This window comes from Stegostoma tigrinum, chromosome 4 (assembly GCF_030684315.1).
Source record: "Stegostoma tigrinum isolate sSteTig4 chromosome 4, sSteTig4.hap1, whole genome shotgun sequence".
In the NCBI taxonomy this organism is placed as follows: domain Eukaryota; kingdom Metazoa; phylum Chordata; class Chondrichthyes; order Orectolobiformes; family Stegostomatidae; genus Stegostoma; species Stegostoma tigrinum.
This window is the reverse complement of record NC_081357.1, coordinates 130736414-130760411: the sequence shown is the minus strand read 5'-3', so window position 1 is coordinate 130760411 and position 23998 is coordinate 130736414. Positions and strand designations below refer to the sequence as shown.

Here is a 23998-nt window from a genome sequence, read left to right as displayed (position 1 = left end):
GCGTTATTACAATGAGACATAGACACATGAAATGAACTTGATTAAAAAATTGTCAAATATCATTTATTAAATGTGAGAAATCTAATGTTTTAAAGGATGGTTGCTTGTGAAATTGTGATGCCATAGTTACTAGCATGATTGATGAGAATGGAGATGAGGAAGATTCCCATGATAATGTTATACAACCAAAAAAAAGGCTTTGGGGACAAATTATTCAGTGACTCAGATAGTCATCACAGTGATTTTGAAAGATTTCTGTGTGATGTATTACAGTTAGCTTGAGTGGATGTTTTTAATTCTTTTGAATGTTATAAGATGAAATGTATGTACTTTATCATGTTAGAAAAAGTTATAGGATTAGTATGCATTATTTAATATTAGTTTATTTCTTCATTCACTTGCCCAAATCAACTGCTCTAAAAGCCTAGGCTATGAATTGTGGCCAAAATGTGGCCATCATTGGGGACTGAACTCTGATCCCTGGGCCATTTCACTAGTTCCGGTTTACCAACATGAAAATACCAATTTACCCCGACAGTTTTCTTCCACTCTGCTAACCGCCCACCCATGCAGTTACTCCAGTTAATTGTGCTCCTGAGATGCTGCTTGGCCTGCTGTGTTCATCCAGCCTCACATTTTATTATCTTGGACCCTCCAGCATCTGCAGTTCCCATTATCACAGTTAATCCAGCCACTGTTTTGTTGCTTTTTTTAAGATAGCTTTGATGCGGACACGTGCACAGTTTTGTGCAGTGTTGTCCTTTGAAAGTATTTGTTGTGTAGAATGAGCGATGTTACCAGACAGTTTTGCAACTTGCAAGGTCTGAGTTTGTGCCCTTGCCAATGCTCAAGTAGGAACGTTTGGGTCTTTGACTGCATTAGTCCCTAAATATGTGGAAGGTTCAACCCATGCATAGAGAGGTCAGTTGACCGAGGTATAGATTTCAGCACTTCAGATGAAAGAGCAACTTTCCTGCTTCTTTTGAAGCAAAGAAAAGCTTTGTTTGTTGCTACCTGAATTATTTTTGCCTGTGTTCCGTTCAGTGAACCAACTGACATTTTCTTTTGATGCCTTAGTCAGTATTGTATAGCATAACCCTGGCAATTAGTTAAATTCATCCCTATGGAAAAGCAGTATTTCCATTGCTTTTGAAAATAATTCCAATGAAATATGGGAGACATTGACAGAACTGAAATGCCAGAAAAGGCCCTTCCATGTACAGAAAAACTCCACTGTCACTGTAGTGGAATCTGTTGAGGTGATTCCTTCATTATGATCGGTTATGAAGGCAGATCATAGAATCTGCGACAAATACTGACATGGCCCAGGCAAATGCTGAAATGTGCATTTCTATTTGAAAGAAATAGATCAACCATTCTTCAATCTAATATAAATATTATTAACATTAAAGAGAATCCATGCAAGATAATTTCATATATGCATAGGATTTATAATGTTAAATATTTTCAAGTTTAAGTTGTACAGGTCTGGTAAAATATTGTCTTGTTTCATTACTCAATGAGCAAAAATATGAACAGCTGCAAATTCAATTTGTGTCTCGTGAAATCTTTTATTTTTAACCAAATCTGTGGGTCCGCTTCCAGTTGAAAGTCTGTGCTGGGAAAAATAATGTTGTAATCCACTACATTGTCCACACTTCAATATAATTTGTTTTTCTAAATCCAGCATTGAGCAAAATGGGTTTCCAGGTGGATGTTTGCTCTTTAAACGATAGCGGCATTAATTCTGTTGGAAGTATTGTTGTTATTGTGCTGGTGGGCAGTTAATAAACAGATGTAAGATTATTATTATTTTGTTTTCCTTCCAGGAGCCCAAAATTACGATGTAATCAGGCTTTCGACGTATCGGACAGCATGCAAGCTGCGATTTGTGCAAAAACGATGCAATCGTAAGTATTATGATAAATTTTGTGGGTGGAGATGAGATGTTAAGACGGGGATTTAGAAATGAGGTGGCTTGCTGCATATGTAGGTGTGTATTTTCTGCTGTATACGTGTCATGTTCAGAAACACACACTCACACACACACAGTCACACGCTCAAACTGGTAAAGGTCCGAAGTTTGCAGTCAGTGGTGAAGGATTTGAGCTTTCTGTTTATTCCACTGACTGACTGCCCACGGTTTCTTTGTTTTCTGATCAGGCTTCAACTAGTAGGCTAAAATGTGGGCAGAAACCACATTTTGTGGAGAAACATTCACCCATTGTACTTCCTTAGCACAACCCTTTCATAACCAAATAATCAGAGGGTGGGCTCATTGTCTGATTTAAAGAAAGTGGGCTGCCTCTCAAACCTGAAGAAGCAAGTGTATAAGAGTGAGGACCCCCCTTTGACTTTTGACTGCTGCTTTCTGGCCTCTCCACTTGCCTGGGTGCCTGGTTTCCACCAAGGTATCCAGCTAGCTTAGATAACAAAGTGTGGAGCTGGATGAACACAGCAGGCCAAACAGCATTTTTGTGCTCTTAAGATGCTGCTGGGCCTGCTGTGTTCATCCAGCTCCACACTTTGTTATCTTGGATTCTCCAGCATCTGCAGTTCCCATTATCTCTATCCAGCTAGCTTATCTGGCTCCACTGGCCTTTGGAAATCGGGAAGCCAAAGGACATTCCTGTATGCCCCCCTTAAATTGCCGGTTAATGAGTTCTCATTTACCTAAATTCTGTATTAGATTCCACAAGGGTAACATAACTTATCAAAACTGTTTGGTAGTAATTCTGAGGAAGAATTACTGAACCTGAAATGTTATCTCTGATTTATCTTCACACGCTGCCATATCTGAGCATTTCCTGCAATTTATGTTTTTGGTTTTTATTTTGCCTAATGCATTGTGTAAAATTCACTTTGACCTCAATGTACTGTTTCTGCTGCACTTACTGTTTGAGTGCAATAATTACACAGCCTTAATGATTATAGTGCTAAATCTTGTTAGCAGTCTACTCTGAAAGTAAAACCAACCAAGCAACAGGGTAACTGAATTAACAGTGTACAGAATTTGATATTTAATTGTGTACTGACGTACTTCACAATGAACAGAGACCATTATTCCCAACACAATGTTTGACCTGGTTCACAAGAGGGAAGCCACTATGTTAAATCCCTTACACAACCTGAATGCAGGAAAACGATGCAATGATTAAAAGGAAATGTGCGCAATATTCCGGGACTTTGTTGCCAAATCAAGTGTAGAAAGAGCAATAAAAAGGCAAAGAGAGATTGGAATATGAGTTGAAAAAAGACAAATCAGGAAATGTTTAAAAATCTTGACCAATTTAAAAGATCTGAAGGTATGAGATGCAATATTCGGAGTCAGTGATTTTCACTGTGAGAGGTTTATGGGTTCTGGTTGACACATACCATGTTATTATGAGAGTTTTTGGATTAGAATGGAAAGACCTGACACTGAGGTGAGTTTTGTTTGTATGAACTACACAAATACACCAAATCACAGCCTGAAAAATATTTCAATGATGCCACTGAGCCATGGAGAAGCCTAATTCACACAGAAACATTTAAGGATTCACTCTTGACCACACCTCTGCATCTCCCGAGAGTTTGTGCACTGCATCACAGTAAAAAAACTGGGTGGATCCTTGTTTTATTGAGACTCCCACATTTTAGTCCTTCTCCATGTGTAGGTCGTCCCCTTGGGGGAAGCTCAGGTCTTCTCACACAACTATATCCGTCTCAGCTCATTGCATGCTGAGCACTGGTAATCTGCCAGATTTTAGGGGCAGGAGAGCAGGAATTTCTGTCGTAGCATACTGTGCAGTATCTACAAACCACCCAGAGAGCAGTCTATTCTGCTCTCTGTCTGCTTATTGCCCTCTTGCCGCACGGTGATATCAGAGGGTGGCACGGTGGCTCAGTGGTTAGCACTGCAGCCTCACAGCACCAGGGACCCAGGTTCAATTCCAGCCTCGGGTAACTGCCTGTGCAGAGTTTGCACATTCTCCCCGTGTCTGCATGGGTTTCCTCCGGGTGCTCTGGTTTCCTCCCACAGTCCAAAGATGTGCAGGTTAGGTGGATTGGCCATGGGAAATTACCCGTAGTGTTCAGGGGTGTGTGGGTTATAGGGGGATGGGTCTGGGTGGGATGCTTCGAGGGGCGGTGTGGACTTGTTGGGCCAAAGGGCCTGTTTCCACACTGTAGGGAATCTAACCAGAGACCAGGCAGAAAGCAATGCTGCAGGTCAGTAACATTCCCTGACGGGTTCCCCTGGAGGCTGCCTCAGAGAAAAGGGAAATTCTTTTCCCAAAGGATGGCCTATCCTGACTGACGAAGACAGTCTGGAGCTGGTGGTGGAGTTCTGTACCTGCGGCCAGCTGAAGGGAGCTTGGATCAAATGTCTTGAGGAAGAATGCTCTCTGCCAGTGTCTGTACCACAGTTTCCTTGCTGCGTCATTGCTGCTTCACTGCCCTGGGAGCATGGCTGGAGATGACTGTCTCTCACACGTTTAGACTGCACTCAGCTACTGATGTAGCATTACAAAATTGTAAAGGGACTGCCTTTTTCATATCTGCCAGGGTTCACAATTGAAACATGAAAGGAGCTCCATAATTCAGCAGCTTGTTTACTATCAGGGTCGCTAACCTTTCGTCGTAAGCAGAGGATGTACACATCGGGTCATTTTTACCACAGGCTTTGTATGGGACATGGACGTAACTGCAAAAAGCAGCTTCAGAATGAACACCCAGCAGGTCACTCAGGTACACCCTTCTTCTCCTGCTTTATTGTTTCTCATTAACTGTAACTCATCACTGACACTGAACCACCTTTTAGTCAACTCCTTTAACATCTAATTTTCCCCCGGAGCACATTCTTATTACATAGAAACATAGAAGTTGGGGCACGAGGAGGCCATTTGGCACCTCATGCCTGGTCCGCCAATTCTTCACAATCATGGCTGATCATTCAACCCAATAGCCCATTCCTGCTTTCTCCCCATAACCTTTGATCCCATTCACCCCAGGTGCTACATCTAGTTGCCCTCTTGAATACATTCAAGGTTTTGGCATCAACTACTTCCTGTGGTAATGAATCCCACAGGCTCACCACTCTGTGGGTGAAGAAATGTCTCCTCATCTCCATCCTAAATGGTCTACCCCAAATCCTCAGACTGTGGCCCCTGGTTCTGGACACACCCAACAGAGAACATCCTCCCTGCATCTACCCTGTCCAGTTCTGTTCGAAATTTATAAGTCTCTATGAGATGCCCCCTCACTCGTCTGAACTCGAGCAAAAACAGTCCTAACCCAGTCAGTCTCTCCTCATACATCAGTCTCACCATCCCTGGAATCAGCCCATTAACCCTTAGTTGCACTCCCTCAAGAGCAAGAACATCCTTCCTCAGAAAGGGACACCAAAACTGCACACAATATTCCCGGTGTGGCCTCACCAAGGCCCTGTATAACTGTACGCTCCAGCACCAGTATGTCCTTCCTGAGGTGTGGAGCCCAAAATTGGACACAGTATTCTAAATGGGGCCGAACTAGAGCCTTATAAAGCCTCAGAAGCACATCACTGCTTTTATATTCCATCCGTCTTGAGATAAACGACAACATTACATTTTGCTTTCTTAATCGCGGACACTACCTACAAGCTAACCTTTAGAGAATCCTGGACCTACACTCCCAAATCCCTTTGCACTTCTGCTTCACAAATTTTCTCACCATTCAGAAAATAGTCCATGCCTGTATTCTTTTTGCCAACGTGCAAAACCTCGCATTTGCTCACGTTGAACTTCATCAGCCATTTACTGGACCACTCTCCTAAACTGTCTAAATCTTTCTGCAGCTTCCCCATCTCCTCAGTACTACCTGCCTGTCCACCTATCTTCGTATCATCGGCAAACTTCGCCAGAATGCCCCCAGTCCCTTCATCCAGATCATTAATATATAAAGTGAACAGCTTCCAGCCCCAACACTGAAACCTGCGGGACACCACTCGTCACTGGTTGCCATTCCGAACAAGAGCCTTTTATCCCAACTCTCTGCCTTCTGTCAGACAGCCAATCCTCAATCCAAGCCAGTAGCTCACCTTGAACACCATGGCCCTCACCTTACTCAGCAAAACTGATGCACAAGGACACCTAGGTCCTGCTGCACACTCCGCTCTCCCAATTTACAGCCATTCAGGTAGTAATCTGCCTTCCTGTTTTTGTTTCCAAAGTGAATAACCTCATTTTTATCCAAATTTTACTGCATCTGCCATTGATTTGCCTACTCACCCAAATTGTTGAATATACCAAATTGATAGGCTGAAGGATCTCTGCATCCTTGCCACAGTTCTCCCTCTCATCCAACTTGGTATCATTGGCATAATACACAGACAATCTCAACTCTGATGATTTACATCCCTGTCTGCATCTAACAGTGCTGGTATAGAGCTCATAGTCATGTTCCTCTCTCCGTCTGAAGGAGAACTTGCACAATAAGCAATGACCAAGGAGGATGGAGGCCTGACATAAGGCTCCTGACTTCCTTCAAGGATTAGGATGTGATGGGAGCCCAGTGATTGTGCTGGTACTGAGGGAAGCTTGGCTATTCCAGTGTGAATTCCTCCTGTCAGCTCCTCTCCCTGCACATCAAACTCTACCGTTTTAATGAAACATTAGTTAAGGCTGACACCTCATGACACAAACAAATTGTTATGTTTTTCTCTGCGCCTTTCCACTTCCAGACCAGGTAAAATAAGACCCCCACCCACAGGCACATCTCTACCATCACCTCCATTTCCTCAAACAGCACTCCTTGGAGGAGGAACAGTTGTGAGCTTCGCAATGTGCTATTGCAGATATCCTTCTCATCCTCCACCAGCACAGAGACTAACACACTAGTGCGTCACCTTTCTGGAGTAGGCCCGGGTCACAGTCCACTGACTACAGCACCCTCACAGGTCAACAGCTAGAGCAGCAAGTATTGCCATGACCTCTGACTCTGAATGTGCAACTAGAGAACAGGCTCAGTACAAACAATGAGCTTCTGGATTCAGCCATTCATGAACTGAGAAGGTTACATTGGAAATCAAGAGAAGACCTGGCAGACCTGCCAGGGATCACTTACCTTAAGAAATTAACAAAGACCGCAGGACTGTACTTGTGTCGAGTGTCAATTTTACAGAAGGTTGATACCTATGCACTCAAAGTGACCTCACCTTTCCTTTGTATGTCTTTTCCCACTGCAATATCTCGTTGCCGTGGCTGTGTTTGAACAACCTGTTGGCTGTTCTTCTTGCTTGCCTTAGGAGTTGGGAGGCATCCTTGTTTAGTTTAATGCCTTTGGTGAGAAACCTGTGCAGGGTAGGGCCTAGAGTGCTCAGATCTGCTGCGGGGGTTGAGGGCTTGGTGGGGGTAGGGAGAAGGGGCTGTGGGGAAATGGGGCCTGTGCACTGCTATAGGGTACCCTCCTGGGCCACAGCACCCAGAGACATTGGGATCCATAGAAGACTGTGTTTTCTTTCAGACTTCCTGTATGTGCACTTCTCACTGTAAACATACACAGATAGACCGAGACAAACACACATAGATAGGGACGCATGCACATGTGCACAGGCAGACACAGACAGGCATACTGTCCGTTTCTCACTCCCCACTCCCACCTGTTCCCTTTAGGGCATGAATACATCTGTGACATAATTGATTCCGAGTTCATTGCAAAGGTATTCTCCCTCAAATCTGGCTGCTGTCAGATTTTATGGGCAGGTCTGTCTCCTGTTTGTACTGCCTTGGCTTCCTCAGCATCTTCATCATTGGTGTTTGCTCCCTCAACACCTCTTTCAGAGCCTCCTTCTTCCTCATTTGAGGATGGATGTGACTGGTTCATCTCTCCTTGTAGCTTCTCACTGTTGGTGAACTGGCTTGTGCAGGGCACAGCAAGCAGGCAATGTTCTGAAGACATGACCTGGCTCATACTACAGTGTTCAAATCTGTGCTTAGGGCCCTGTTCAGTTACTTGTGTGTTGTGCGAAAGCCTGCCCTTTCACTGTCTTCGATTCCCCTGTTTGATCATATTTGTTGTGTGCATGTGCAACTAGACTGGTTTGCATTGTGAGGCCTTCTTTCATAAGGCAATCAACAATAGAGATGTTAGTCCGAAATGTTCACTTGCTTCATTCACTCTCTACCCTCCTGCTCTGGAATACACTTCCTCCTTCCATCAGTTTTGACGGTCTGTTCCTTTCCTCTGCCAACCTCTCTGTCCTTTGAAACTCTCTCATGCCTGGTGACCATTTTCCTTTCTGTTTGTCATGGGGTGTGGGTGTTACTGTCTAAGCCAGCATTTACTACTCATCTCTGTTGCCGTCAGCCTGGAGTCACATGTAGACCAGCCCAGATAACGATGACAGATTTCATTCCCTCCAGGGCATAAATGAGCCAGTTTTTTTAATTTCAACAAGGATGTGTTTACATGGTCAACATGTCGCCAGTCTTTTTAGAATTCCAGATTTTTATTAAACTTAAATTTCACCATCTGTCATGGTGGTATTTAAATCCATGTCCCTAGAACATTAATCTCAGGTTCTGGATTACAAAGTCCAGTGACATTAGCCTCCCCTATGAAATATTTTGCAAGAAATATGTTATTTTTATCCTCACTGAAATCCATTTCTTTGAAGACATTTTTTATGGCTTCACTAAGTCAGGTTAGAAGTTGAATAACTTCCACACAACAGTATTTGTGAGCTGGCTGTGCATTATGTTCGCATATAATGGTTTGATGATTCAAACTTTTATTCTCTCCATGGAGAGAATTTCATGATGTGAGTTTTGAAGTTTATTCCAGTGTGTGGCAATGAGTTTGGTAATAAACATTCGTGCATGAATAGGAGTAAATTTTGGGCGAAATTCCTGAAAAATGCCTCATAATAAATTACGTCAAACAATATAATTGTATGAATGTGAGTTTGCTCGCTGAGCTGGAAGGTTCATTTTCAGACGTTTCGTCACCACTCTAGGTAACATCATCAGTGAGCCTCCGGTGAAGCACTGGTGTTATGTCCCGCTTTCTATCTAACACAGTCCGCCGATTTCTCAGCAACAAACCCAAACAAACAGACAAAATATGCCCAGAAACCATAACCACTCTCCCATACGTCAAAGACATCTCGGAGGTGACTGCCAGACTACTCAGACCTCTTGGCATCAGGGTAGCCCACAAACCCACCAACACACTAAAACAGCAGCTAATGAACTTAAAAGACCCTATACAGACAACAAACAAAACGAACGTCATCTACAAAATACCTTGCAAGAACTGTGACAAACACTACATTGGGCAAACTGGCAGAAAGCTAGCCACCAGGATACATGAACATCAACTAGCCACAAAAAGACATGACCCACTATCACTCGTATCCTTACATATAGATGAGGAAGGACACCACTTTGATTGGGACAACACATCTATCCTAGGACAAGCCAAACAGAAACGCGCACAAGAATTCCTAGAAACATGGCATTCCAACCGGAACTCCATCAACAAACACATTGATTTGGAGCCCATCTACCACCCTCTGAGAAAAAAAAAGACAGGAAATGACATCACCAACACAAGGAAACCTAAACACATAAATAGAAAGCGGAACATAACACCAGTGCTTCACCGGAGGCTCACTGATGATGTTACCTAGAATGGTGACGAAACGTCTGAAAACTAACCTTCCAGCTCAGCGAGCAAACTCACATCCAGAACCTCAACCTGAGCTACAAATCTTCTCAAAACTCACTAGTATAATTGTATGTTTCTCACTCTTCATAGCAGTGACAATTATTTGAAACAGTTCACCTTGAGTAAGATTTTACAGAGAGAAAAATTTTAAGAAGGTTATAGACAAACATACATTTTCAATAAATTAAGGATTGTGGTATAATTACCAATAGGGATAGAATAAAGTAAATTAAGTTGTAAAAAAAATCCATCTTTTCAGCTGAGAGCTAGGATTTTTCATTGATTATGAACACTGAGAAATTCATGCTGTGTTTTATTCTCTAGCATCTAATTATTCTGTGATAGCATAGTTGTGTTGCATTTAAGAAGCTGTTTTGTCAAGGAATGGAAAATGTTGCAACCGTGAAGACTGGAATTTAAATGAGTGCAAAAAGTTCATTTATTAAACAAGGTTCTTCAGCAATTATGTTTGATGTAGGTATTGCAAATGTGGACAAAATGATGTAAGTATGTATGGCTCATTGTACTTTACACTTTGAATATTTCAAATGCAGGTGCACTTTGTTGCATGTGCCTTGATGTTGTTTGCACTCACGTTTACTCTGGAGATTTTAAATCTTTCTCATTTGACTGATCACATGGTGTTCTTCTTTGGCTGAGAAATACATGGAACAATGTGTGTGACCTGGCTCATCTTACTAGCTGGCTATTGATTAAGTTATTTAACATGTATAAGTGATTCAAGTTCTGATGCTTGGGTCGGGGATACTTAAGAAATTCAATGACTTACTCTTTGAGCTTTGAACCTGAGTATATATGGGCATGCGTGTCTGTGTGTGGTTTATGATGATTTGGATTTGTAAAAGCAGGAGAGTATCCTGAGCTCAGTCTATAGCTGCATAATGTGCTAAACAAGTACTACAAACGGCAATCTGTTGTTCGCATTTGCTGGAGCAATGTGTAAATCTGTTGCGAAGAAGAGTCAGCTTCAGGCAGTTATACTTTACTGAATGCTAATTTTATAAGTTTGGGGTGTATCAACCTGCCTTCAGAATTGGTTGTAATTTACAAATGTATTGGTCTTTCACTGAATAATTCTCTAGGACAGTGATATTGTAGTGCGAACTTTCCGCACTGATTGAGATGTTATTAGTTGGATACTAGAATGACGGCAGTCTTTTGTTGTTCAGTTCAGGTGACAATTTGAACTGGTTCCTTCGTTCTTATTAAACTTTTGAACACAGCACCCATTTTGTGATCATTTATGTTTTTCTTTATTCCTCCATAATTGAGTGAATAGAGAATAAAATTGTGTTTGTAAGAGGTTCAGACATCAAGCATGAAAAAGATCAGAGACCAGGCAATACATTTTGGACAAGGAGATGCTTGACAAACTGTATTGGGATACTTTATGATGTGACAAGTGTTATTCTTAACAAAAGAAAGTTGTGAATATCCTTGCTCAGATGGGTCTGACTGTCCGCTGACTGGTGGCTATAAGCATTTAGTGATTTCTCTTCTTTCCTCTGCCTGTGTTTTCTGCCTTTCTGCAAACTGAATTTCATTTTCCTTCTCATTATCTTCTGCAGCCCGAGATCTTGTTGCATTTGAATGTCGCTGGTTGCTGTTGTGTTTTCATCTTGTTAGTCTTTTGTTAATGGTCAGGGATCGTAGTGGTATTCTCAACCTGAACACGGTGCCCTCACCAACCAAACTGCACATCTTCAACATTTTTCTGATAGGTTTAGCCAATTGTAGTACACCTTACTCGCATTTAGTTGTAACTCCAAAGTACATTGATTTCAAATTATATCCTTTGATTACAACAAGATATATAGTCTGGGCAGAGATAATGGGAACTGCAGATGCTGGAGAATCCAAGATAATAATGTGTGAAGCTGGATGAACACAGCAGGCCAAGCAGCATCTCAGGAGCACAAGTTGATGTTTCGGGCCTAGACCCTTCATCAGAGAGGGGAATGGGGTGAGGGTTCTGGAATAAATAGGGAGAGAGGGGGAGGCGGACCGAAGATGGAGAGAAAAGAAGATAGGTGGAGAGAGTATAGGTGGGGAGGTAGGGAGGGGATAGGTCAGTCCAGGGAAGACGGACAGGTCAAGGAGGTGGGATGAGGTTAGTAGGTAGGAGATGGGGGTGCGGCTTGGGGTGGGAGGAAGGGATTGGGAACCCTGCAGCCCAATGGTATCAATGTGGACTTCACCAGCTTCAAAATCTCCCCTTCCCCCATCGCATCCCAAAACCAGCCCAGTTCGTCCCATCCCCGCACTGCACCACACAACCAGCCCAGCTCTTCCCCTCCCCCCACTGCATCCCAAAACCAGCCCAGCCTGTCTCTGCCTCCCTAACCTGTTCTTCCTCTCACCCATCCCTTCCTCCCACCTCAAGCCACACCTCCATTTCCTACCTACTAACCTCATCCCACCTCCTTGACCTGTCCGTCTTCCCTGGACTGACCTATCCCCTCCCTACCTCCCCACCTATACTCTCCTCTCCACCTATCTTCTTTTCTCTCCATCTTCGGTCCGCCTCCCCCTCTCTCCTTATTTATTCCAGAACCCTCACCCCATCTCCCTCTCTGATGAAGGGTCTAGGCCCGAAACGTCAGCTTTTGTGCTCCTGAGATGCTGCTTGGCCTGCTGTGTTCATCCAGCCTCACATTTTATTATATAGCCTGGGCATCTGTGCCTATTTTTCCATTTCCTATTTGTGTGACCAATCACACCATCATTCCCCATTTTGGCATGACTTCGATTTAACTCAATTTGCACAGTCAATACTCAGACAAGTACACATCTCACAATTACTCTTCATCTGCCAGGAGTTTATACAAATATATATAAATCATAGAGATAGTGTAAAAGATATAAAAACAACTAAGATTCTCATTTTGTACACTTTATCCATCCATTTAAAGGTGGAAGGGATCTCAGTTCAATATAGCTCTCAAACAATGACAGCTTGTGCAGTGTAAAACTTTCTCCATATCAGCTAGGGTTCTGTGCCTGAGCCTGGGTGTGGGACTTGAAACTACAGTCTTTTTGCATGAGGCAATAATGCTACCAGTGAGCCACAAGCTGATGCAAGAGGGATTGAGGATAGGAGCGAGGAAGTGAGACAGTAAAAATAAAAAAAAACAGGGTGACCATGGGGGTGGGGGGGAGGCTCAGAAAGCAGGCCAGTGATGAATGGGGAGAGAAACCGACCGTGGGAACAAAGGATACAGGGAAATGTCAGGAAAGAATAAAGGGCAGTGGCCAAGTAGTTCAGGAAACCAACTGGAATGGCTGGGGAAGAGAAGCTCATGCCCATGTCCTCTCTGTGTCCTCTTTCCCTTTGCTTTTTGCCCCTTTTCCCTTTATAATTTTCCAACTTCTGCACGATTCCCTGATTTTAGTTGGAAATTAACCTCTTGTAGGACAGAATCATTCATATATCGCAGTTGGAAAGAGTTGAAAGAGTGACAAATGAGGATAAAATGATAAAGTGAATTGAAGAGCATAAAGGAACTGATGTTTGTTTTCTGTTCAGATGATAAACTATGAAGTATATTGTGTATCACTAATATAGTGCCATTGTAGCAAAGATATTTATCACTGCTACTCTGCAAAAGTGGCTGATTCACTACGCAAGTTCTACCACTTAGAAAATTTGTGCTTCTGTTTTGTGCTTTGTCCCACTTCTAGCATCATTGTTTGGGTGTGATTTGTGTGTCCTGCTCGATTCAAATATTCATCAAACAGCAACAAATCCTCACTGAATTACTACAATGCCTGAGTAATATCAGCCATGAAATCGTTTCTGTAGGAAATTAATGTAAGCACCTATATCAAACATATTATTCCCTTCACCAATATAGAGCATGGTAGAACATTCTGGATGACTAATGGAAATTGGAAAAGATGTTATAAACAAAGTCAGATGTCAAATGTGTTTATATGAATGCAGACTTCTGGTCAATAAATCACAGTGTGAGGCATTTGTTTAGGAAAGAAATTACAATTCATGATTTCTGACTGGAGAAAACACACCACCAGTAATTATTGTCAACAGCTTTACAGTTGATAGCCCTCATCCTAAAAATCCTCACTCGATGAAGAAATAAGAGAAAGTGTCCATTTGATACTGTGTGGAAGCAGCTGTTTACAAAAGGAATTATTGTAACAAGGTTGGCCAACTGGATCTCATAGCAGATATAGTAGGAACTGCTGATGCTGGAGAATCTGAGATAACACGGTATGAAGCTGGATGAACACAGCAGGCCAAGCAGCATCAGAGGAGCAGGAAAGCTGACGTTTTGGGTCGAAATATGGATGCCCACCTTAAAGAAGTTAGAAGTGTCTCGACCTGAAACATCAAACTTTCCTGCTCCTCTGATGCTGCTTGGCCTGCTGTGTTCACCCAGCCTCACACCATGTTATCGCACCGTGTTATCCTGGATCTCATAACATCTGTATTCCCCGATAGGGGCTGTTAATCTGGTCAAATCAGGGAGTCCTGGCTAACAGATATAAACAGGAGTGTCAGAAGTTCTAAGATAATGGGAACTACAGATGCTGGAGAATCCAAGATAACAAAATGTGTAGCTGGATGAACACAGCAGGCCAAGCAGCATCTCAGGAGCACAAAAGCTAACGTTTTGGGCCTAGATCCTTCATCAGAGAGGGGGATAGGGAGAGGGAACTGGAATAAATAGGGAGAGAGGGGGAAGCGGACCAAAGATAGATAGAGGAGAAGCCCTGAAGTCCAGCATCTGCAGTTCCCATTATCTCTGATGGCAATTTTAACCTCACTGTGAAGCCTCTTCCAGGGATGCCTAACCTGAAGAAGTTACTCTCCTCCCTCCGGACCAACCTCAGGGCTTCTCCTCTATCCATCTTCGGTCCGCCTCCTCCTCTCTCCCTATTTATTTCAGAACCCTCTCCCCATCCCCCTCTCTGATGAAGGGTCTAGGCCCGAAACGTAAGCTTTTGTGCTCCTGAGATGCTGCTTGGCCTGCTGTGTTCGTCCAGCCTCACATTTCGTTATCTTGTGTCAGAAGTTCTGTTCACTCTGAGAGCTGGTTCTGAGAGAGCTGGATCAGTGTCAGGGACTGTCCATGTGTAAATAAAGAGTGACTTAATGGTGGAATATTGGCCCCTCTGGAGTTATTTCAGTTACAGTGTACGTTTCCGTGATATTTTATGTCAACCATTTATGCATTCTACAGGAGCCCATTAAAAACTCAATCACTGAGTAGATCTTTAAGCAATTTCTTTCTAACGGTGCAGACCTGTCTTATATAAAGGACACCTCCATTCTTCAAAGCTGGAAAGATCTGTAAAGAATAGCAGATAAATGAATAAGAGTTTCATCAACTAGAGCAGTCTCCGATTGTAAAACAAAATTGGTTTTGAGATGAATGTAACTTATGCCAGGTGGCATTTATTGACTTCATGGTTGCAATTGTTACAACGATAATTATGAGAGCACTTCCAAGCAAGTTTTAAAAAACTTAGCTGGGAAAATGATGCAAACTGTGTTTAAATTCAGAACCTAAACAGGTCCCTTCTTTGCATTATTCTACAATGTAACAACACAGTACCAATAATTCTGTGGGTCACGTTTTCTGTAGGAAGGGTGACTGTTCATTTTGGTGGAATGCTTGTGGTCCTGCTGATTAATGTAGGTTTCAAGTGAACCAAACATGATTCTCTTAAAATGCTGCAACACACAAACTGTTGTGCTATAGATTTCAACTGTGCAACTGCCAAATCAAATTCAAGAGCTTCAGAGTAATTAGTTACTTTAGAAAATGCTGAGAGCCTGAATTTATCTTTTACTAATAACTTGCAGGATATTCTTAGCTTCCTGAAAAGTTTAGTGTTATTGTGGCTGTATTGCGATTTATGCTGAAACCTGAATTAGAAATGTAAATTTCACATCCTATCCTAGTGGTTTGTCAATTTACATTTAATTAAACAAATCTAAAATGTAAAAAAAATCCTAATATCTGTAATGGTGACCATGAACTACCTGACTGGTGAGAATTGATATCTTTTTGGCAAAGAAACCTGCTTTCATGTAGAAAAGACAATCTGCTATGTTTAACTTGTCTGGCCTGTTTTGGACTTGAGGTCCTGCACTCACTGATGCTCTAAGGAATAAAGATTCTCAAGGTTCATAAGAATAAACCACTTAGGTTGTCTGGCATTGACATGTATCAGATTTGGACAAAACAATGACATAGTCAGCCAATGTGTCTTTGCAAAATCATGCTCAGTATCATCATCAAAATTCTATAAAGCATTAGGGGAGCTGTCCCACAGATTACTTGAACAACAATCACAAATAGCCACTCTCATAGGATCTATCGTTCAGTTCATATCTGGGTTCCTCCAAGCCCCTTGCTGGCTGTGTCCCTTCCTATCACAGGAAAGACCCAGCAGAGGTGATGAGCCATCCAGCCTTGGTGGCTCAGTGCCATTCCCCAGAAGAGTTCAACATGGTGGATTGGTAATTTATGACTTGAGGGAAGCAAAAAAAAGGATTCAATAGGAGCAAAAAACAAAGACCTGTGGATGCTGGAAATATGAAGCAAAAACAGAAATAGTTGGAGAGACTCAGCAGGTTTGGTAACATCAGTGGAGAGAAAGCAGTGCCAGTGTTTCAGGTGCAGTGACCCATCTTCAGAGTTATGAGTTCTGCAGAACAGTTACCGGACTTGGAAATTTGAATCTACTTTTTCTCCACACATGTTGCCTGACCTCATGAGTTTCTCCAGCTATTTATTTTTGTGATCAGGCGGAGGTTTCTTTGCTCTGTTTCATCTGATGCGATGAGGCTTCTTCAGGCCTGGAGTTGATGCCTTGTTTTCCTGAGGTTGCACCTTCCCATCTGATTGTTGTTTACATTTGAGTGTACACTTGTTTGCCTACTTGTACAGTGAACTTCTCAAAAGGTCCTGTTTGGATTTCAGTGCACATACAGGGTTAGCTGCAGTGCACTTGAGGTTGTTTTGCATTGTCTAAGATGTATTTGAATTCTTAGGAATTGTGAGGCAAAGTAGGTCCAGGTTTTACTTGACAATTTACCTTTGTTCTCGCCTACAGTCCATCTTGTTGATATATGGAACTTAATTGAAGCCTTTCGGGACAATGGCCTCAACTCCTTGGACCATAGCACAGAAATTAATGTATCTCGGTTAGAGACCATCATTTCATCAATCTACTACCAGCTGAATAAACGCCTTCCAACCACCCATCAAATCAGCGTGGAACAGTCTATCAGCCTGCTCCTGAACTTTGTTATAGCAGCATATGACAGGTAGGTGCTTATGTAGCTATATGTATTGAGGTAGCTCCCAGCCAAAGCTAGGAGCACGACATTGATGTACCATTTATGGTGTTTTTGAAGAGTCCTTTTATCTTCAAATGAAGCTTCTCGTGTAGTTTTATAATTACTACGATGGTAGCAATTATTGGAGTACCTTACAGCAATTCTGCGATTTTTACTTAAACTATTCATTCATTCATGTGATGTGGGTTTTACTGGCTAGGCCAGCTTTTATTCTCCATCTCTAATTGCTCATGAGAGTGTGGTGTTTGAACTGCCGCCTTGAACCGCTGCAGTCCTGGGCTGTGTGGAGTAATTGACTGTGTTCCAGGCATTGGCTCCTGCGGTATCGAAGGGACATGAGAAATGGGAGCAAAGGTGATAATTCAAGCCTGCTCTGTCATTCAATAAGATTGTGACTGATCTGTTTGTGTTTCAAATTCCACACAACAAAATCTTTCCACCTCAATCTTAGAAAGCTTCAATACCCCCAGCTCCATTGGCTTCTGAAGCAGAGTGTTCCAGTGTTGCACTACTCTCAGAGAACAATCAAATAATCTCCTTATCTCTGTCCTAAGAGAGTGGCACCTAGTTTTAAAAGAGTGTCCCCTATTTCTCGCATGTGACCCACAGATGGAACATAATCTCCATGTCTAGTTTATCCACACCATTCACAATCTTATATGCTTCAGCAAAACTTATGAACTCCAGTGAAAACAAGCTCAAACTATCCAAGTTAACGTCATAAACCAACCCCTTGCTGCAGGTATTAATCCGTCAAAACTCCTCTGAACTACTTCCCATACATTTAGATCCTTCCATAAATAAGGAAGCCAAAACTGCACATAATAGTTGAGATATGGCCTCATCCATGCACTGTACAACCAAAATATAACATCCATCTTTTCATATTCCGTTACAGTCACCACAAAGAACTGCATCCCGTTAACCTCTCTGATTACACACTGTGTCTGCATACTAACTTGTTGTGACTAATACATCAGAATGTCTAAAACCCTCAGCTCGTCAGATTTCTCTTGTCACTTTTTATTCTTCCTGTCAAAGTGACCAACTTCACTTTCTCCTACGTTATGCTCCATCTATCAGGTTTTTGTGCATTCGCACATTTATCTCTATCCATTTGCAACTTCCAACATTGACTACACAACATATTTCCCTACCTGCTCAGTGCTGTCTGTGAATTTAGCTGCCATACCTTTGTTCCTGTCACCAAATCATTGATGTAAATTATGAAAACTTGAGACCCATGTAGGACTCCACCTGTCACGATCCTGCTAATCACACTCCTGATTTGTGGAGATGGGAACTGAGCTACTTGCTGTAGAGTTTTCAGCTTCTGACCTGCTGTTGTAAGCACAGTATTTCTACAGAGGCTGCAGTTCAGTTTCTGTCGATAACTCCTAGGATATTGCTAACAGTAGATTCTTAAACTGTGGCACAGTAGTCCAGCCTCACCAGGATTTTATTAAAAGAAAAACACCATTTCTCAGGTCTTCTATTGTTTTTCCAAAAATAAAGGACCAACATACCTTTTATCAGTTTTCTCATGCTGTGCTCATACGTCTGTTTCTGTGTTCCCTTTAAAATTGTGCCATCACTTCATTATTGCTTTGCCTCATTCTCCTTGCATGATGAATCATTTCACCCTTCCTCTAGATTAAGCTTCATTAGCTGTCTCCTGTGCATTTCGCCCAAAATGGCAGGGATCCATGCAGGGCTGGGGTTGAAGCAGTGTGCCCTCTAGTTCACTCTTCTGCAAAAATGAAGAGCCAAGGCTTTATGTTTTCCAATAATATCCTCATCACTCTTTACGAAGAGCCTCCATCTGGTGATAAAACTGATATTTAATCAAAAAAAGTTGCAAGATGCACCCAGAGAGAACTGTTCTTTTTCTATGAAACTTGAGTGTATTGGAAAGAAATTTCCTAAGCCTCCCCACCCACCACCTAATTAGACGTTTCATTCCCCATTAGAGTAAAATAATGACAAGACGTAGCAATTGGTTCCAACTCGGAGTTCTCATTCCATTGAAATTCTCCCCACCTAGTTATCTGTATGTGTCGTGGACAGCTGTATTTTTTGTTTGTAGATCTGATGCATTTTGAAAGCTGCACAGCAGATTTTGTATCCACTAAGGATGAAAGACCATGCACATGAGACTTTCTTCCAAATTTTCTGAGCACTGCTCTTGAAGACACTGATTTCTACAGGGTGTGGTTACAATTGTTTCATCCTCCTTCAAAAAGCCAAGCTGAAGGGCCATGGCTGACTGCTAAAGTTGAAAAGAGTAAAAATGAAGAACATGTGGAGATAGTGGGGTAGGGGCTTGGTAACTGCCTTCAATTTAAAATGACTCAAAATTGTTGGAGGAAGAAAAGTGCAGATGTGGATGAACATTTTGTGTTGGAGACTTCAAAGAGATTTTGAATGGTCTATTAGGTACGTTCATAGCGATACAATGCAGTTGTGAGCGATGCAAAATATTGCACTGGAGATGGGGTTTGGCAGTGAAAAGTGAAAATGAAGTCAACTGCCACATTGATTTTATTTATTGTCACATGTACCCAAATACAGTGAAAAGTTCTGTTTGCAAGTAGTACAGGCAGCTAGTCAGCAAAGGATAAACAGATCAAAAAGACTTAGACAGAGGTATGCAGGTTACATTGCACAGAGCGTGTGCTGGGCGAGATCAATGTTAGCAAGTTCAGTGTTATTTGAGGCTATAGGGTGTGTAATCATCAGTCTGATAATGGCCGGGAAGAAACTGTATCTAAACTGCTGGTGCAGGTGTTCAGGCTTCTGTGTCTTCAGCCTGATGGAGGAGGTTGTAGGAGATCATTACTGGGTTGCGATGGGTCTGCGATGATGTTGGCCGCCTTTCTGTGGCAGTGAGCTGTGTAAGTAGCGTCATGGATGGGAGGTTGGCTTCCGTGATGGTATGAACTGTGCTCACCACCTTCTGTAGTTTCTTACGGTCCTGGGCAGAGCAGTTGCTGTACTAGGCACTTGCCTGAATTCTGTCTATCAGCGACAGGGAGCTCCTTCAAATTGGAGCAGTACTTAAGTCTACCAAACCTTCACCTTTACAGAAATTAAGTGAGGTTTTAAGCATCAGGGGTAGTGATGATGGAGTGTGGGTTAAAGTTATGACAATCATAAATCCATCTTTTAAATACCTACTTCCAGCAGGAACAGAATGAGGCCGAGGGCTGGCCCTGGGCCAGCAGTGGGAAGAATGTGGAATTCCAGAGTTGGGACCATGATTTAAATAACATAAGGAGGCTGTGCAACTGACCTTCTTCAGCTTTAATTGCAAGTGTTGTGACCATATTATTGTTCACATATCATACATTCAATGACTATTGATCCTGCTACACTGATGGGATGACATCATGGACTAAAATAATGTTCATTTTGTAAAATGTTTCACTCTATTAATCCAAACTTCCAAATTATGTACTTTAAAGAGTAGAATTGGTGCAGAGATAACAAAGTGTGCAGCTGGATGACCACAGCAGGCCAAGCCGCATCTCAGGAGCACAAATTGGTGTTGAATTGGTGCTGAAATGTGTTTACTCATGTTGTATTAGTTTATGTTGACTATGAAAATTGTATTGCAGTAGATGAAGAACTTGAGCTGAGACTGGAGAACATTGTTGGTGAGTTTGAGTGGCTACAATTACTAATGTGTCACACAATAACCTTTTTACAGTGAGGGTCATGGGAAGTTGACGGTGTTCTCAGTCAAAGCTATACTGGCGACAATGTGTGGAGGAAAGATCCTGGACAAACTACGGTGTAAGTAAAAACAGAATTTAGTTGTATGCTTTTATTTAGGATTGCCCTCCTTTTTTTCTCTACCCCTGGTTAAAATTTGTTTCATTTTGGGTTGGTACCTTCCTTGGCCAGCCTCACTATTCAGCCGAGACGGTGAATGTCAGAAAGTTTTTAATAACGGGGATCACAAAAGAATCCAGTTCTACTGGAATCATTGGCTTTTAATCAGGTGTGTGGATGTGTATTTCTTACCAAAGAGAGAGGTGATGGGTATGGGCTGCTGCTTGGCCGCTGCTTCAGCTAATTACTGTTTACAGTTAAAACTGAAAGAACTGTGAGTGCTATAAATCAGGAGCAAAAACAAAGTTGCTGGAAATGCTCAACAGGTCTGGCAGCATCTGTGAAGCAGAACGTTTTACAGAACGTTGTTTTTGTTACGATTTGAAGTTATTGGGGGAGCCCAGAAAATGTTTTCGACATTGGGAGCAGTGGTGTTGGCTGACTTCAAACTCAATATTCCAGCACACTAGGTGCATTTGCTGTTGAAATGCATGCTGTGTTAGTCATTGTCGGGACAGCACAGAGTGTGAACTCAACAAGGAATGTTTCTGCTTGGCCCTTGGGAACAGAATTGGGTTGTTCAGAAATTTGATGAAATAATTTGGTAATTGTTATAGTTTAATATGGTCTATGCTAGCTTCCTGTTAGAGGTTCAACTGGTTACAGTGTTTTGTTTGGTTTTGTTATGTGCAATCTGTGCCTATTGTTTTCATCTAAAATGACTAAAATAACATGTTTACATTAGATATTAAATCTCCAAACTGGCATTAAAATTTTTAAGGGATTAGTTTTGAGATTTTGCATTTATCATGCTTTGCATGTTAATGAAAAATCCCTTGAATCTGACTTTAGATTCCTAGTCAGAGAAGGCCTGAAAATATTTTTAATTGGGAACAGATTGAAGGGGAGTTTGAATTTTCGCTTATTTGTTTGGTAATTGGTCTGATTTACTCCACTATCAGAGCTCTGTAGAGCCACGTGCATTCTATCTATTGGCGCTAAGGGTTCTACTTACTTTGAGTTTGGAGAATGTTAACCACCTTTAGTTGGTGTTGATCCAAAACACAGCACTCTCCCTAAATTGTAACTGATCGGTATCCCATTGAAAGGCAATGGAGTAGTTGGCATGGAAAGGAGAAACAGATAGCTCACTGGTTCTGTAGCAATGCCATTCTGAGGCTTGTACTGAAACACATTCTTGAGTAGAACAGGATGGAGCTTTGATTTTATTGTCATGTATACAGAAATACCGTGAAAAGCTTTGGTTATGAGTGGTACAGGCAGATCACAGCAAGCAAAGGACGTACAGGTCAAAAACACTGAAGGGCATACAGGTTACTTTGCAGGTTACAATTATTTGAGGCTAGAGTCCATTCGACAGTCTGATAACGACATGGAAAGAAGCTGTTCCTGAACCTGTTGGTGCGTGTGTTCAGGCTTCTGCACCTTCTGCCTGATGGAAGAGGCTGTAGGAGGTCATTACCGGGGTGTGATGGGTCTGCGATGATGTTGTCCTCCTTTCTGCAGCAGTGAGCTGTGTAAATGGAGTCCGTGGATGGAAGGTTGGCTCCCACTGTGGACTGGGCTGTGCCACCGCCTTCTGGAGTTTCTTACATCCCTGGGCAGAGAAGTTGCTGTACCAGGCCATTATGCAGCCGGACAGAATGCTTTCAGTGGTGCATCCGTAGAAGCTGGTGAAGGACATTATGGACACTTAAAATTTCCTGAGCCACCTGAGGAAGAAGAGACATTGTTGTGCCTTCTTGACCATCGCATGTACATGGGATGCCCAGGATATGTCATTAGTTATTGTCACTCCGAGGAACTTGATGCTTTTCACTCTCTCATCCTCAGTTCCATTGATGTAGATGGAGGTGTGTTCTCCTCCTTTCTTAATTTGGAAATTTCTGTTTCTGTCTTTCTGCTTTCTAGCATCCGTAGTTTTTCCAGTTTTTTTTTGCCTAATTATGTTTCCCTCAGCCAAGTTGCACATGTTTTGTATTTTCAAAACTTTCTTTCAAAGATCTGTAGATCTAATTACAAATAGGCCTGACTATCATGGAGCCCTGGATGTAAGCAGACTCAGGTGCAGGAACTCTGTCACTTTTTCTCAGGTTGGTTTTGCCCCTTAGCAAACACCCAGCAATCTGTAAAATAATCGTCAGAACTCTTGTCTAATCGTGAGGCCTTTCTCTGGATGTGCAGGAATAAATTCACCATTTATGGAGCTTACATTTAACAATCTTAAAGAAAATGAGTATTTTCAGCTGCTGTAAATGTTTTTTAGTTCATTCACTGGAAAATCAATACTTGACCAGGTGTAGAAAGTCTTTGATTTGTCAAACTCAAAAGACTTCATGAAGATATTGGACTTCTGAGATGATAGGAACTGCAGATGCTAGAAAATCTGAGATAACAAGGTGTAGAGCTAGATGAACACAGCAGGCCAAGCACCATCATAGGAGCGGGAAGGCTGATGTTTTGGGTCTAGACCCTTCTTCAGAAGGTTCTAGGCCTGAAACGCCAGCTTTCCTGCTCCTCTGATGCTGATTAGGCCTGCTGTGCTCATCCAGCTCCATACCTTGTTATCTTATATTGGATTTCTGTCATTGCTTCAAGTCCATTGGCTGAATCTTGCATTCCAACAACTTAAATTAAAAGTCAATAAAACCCAATTTCACATCATTCAGAAAAGTGACATGCTGTTGAAACCTTTTTGTTTGCACTCATGAGGAAGAATCACCAGAAAAGCGAGTTTCAAAGGGAACAACAATATTTTCTGTGAGAGAGGAGTGTGTTATTAGGCAAGTGCACTTGCCAGCCAATCAGCTTTCTCTTCTTATGCAGTGGAAATTGCTGTTCCCTTTGAAATTTGCTATTCTTGCAATTTTAATCTGATGACTGCTGTAACAAGAAGGGTGGCCAGTGTGTCTTTTATTCGACAATACTCAATTTCTGTACTCCAGAGTGATTAATCCCATTTACATTTGGAAATCTTAAATTTATTTTATTAGTTTTTTTTAAACAATTATCTGTTTCCCTACTAGATTACAATTAAAAACTGTAAATAGACTAATTGGAGTGAGGATTGAAATTGTGTCAGTGAGACATTGTGAACTGCTT

General features: G+C 42.0%; 1 protein-coding gene across 12 annotated transcripts in view; it reads left to right on the top strand.

The window, feature by feature from the left end:
* Nucleotides 1-23998, top strand: part of dtnba (dystrobrevin, beta a) — a 537031-nt gene that overhangs the window by 110853 nt on the left and 402180 nt on the right. For all 12 annotated transcript variants that reach the window (XM_048530760.2, XM_048530769.2, XM_048530766.2 and 9 more), the window contains 3 exons: nucleotides 1830-1910; nucleotides 16795-17008; nucleotides 20751-20836. In XM_048530760.2, the coding sequence (XP_048386717.1) occupies nucleotides 1830-1910; nucleotides 16795-17008; nucleotides 20751-20836 (381 nt within the window). The remainder of the gene's footprint in view (nucleotides 1-1829; nucleotides 1911-16794; nucleotides 17009-20750; nucleotides 20837-23998) is intronic.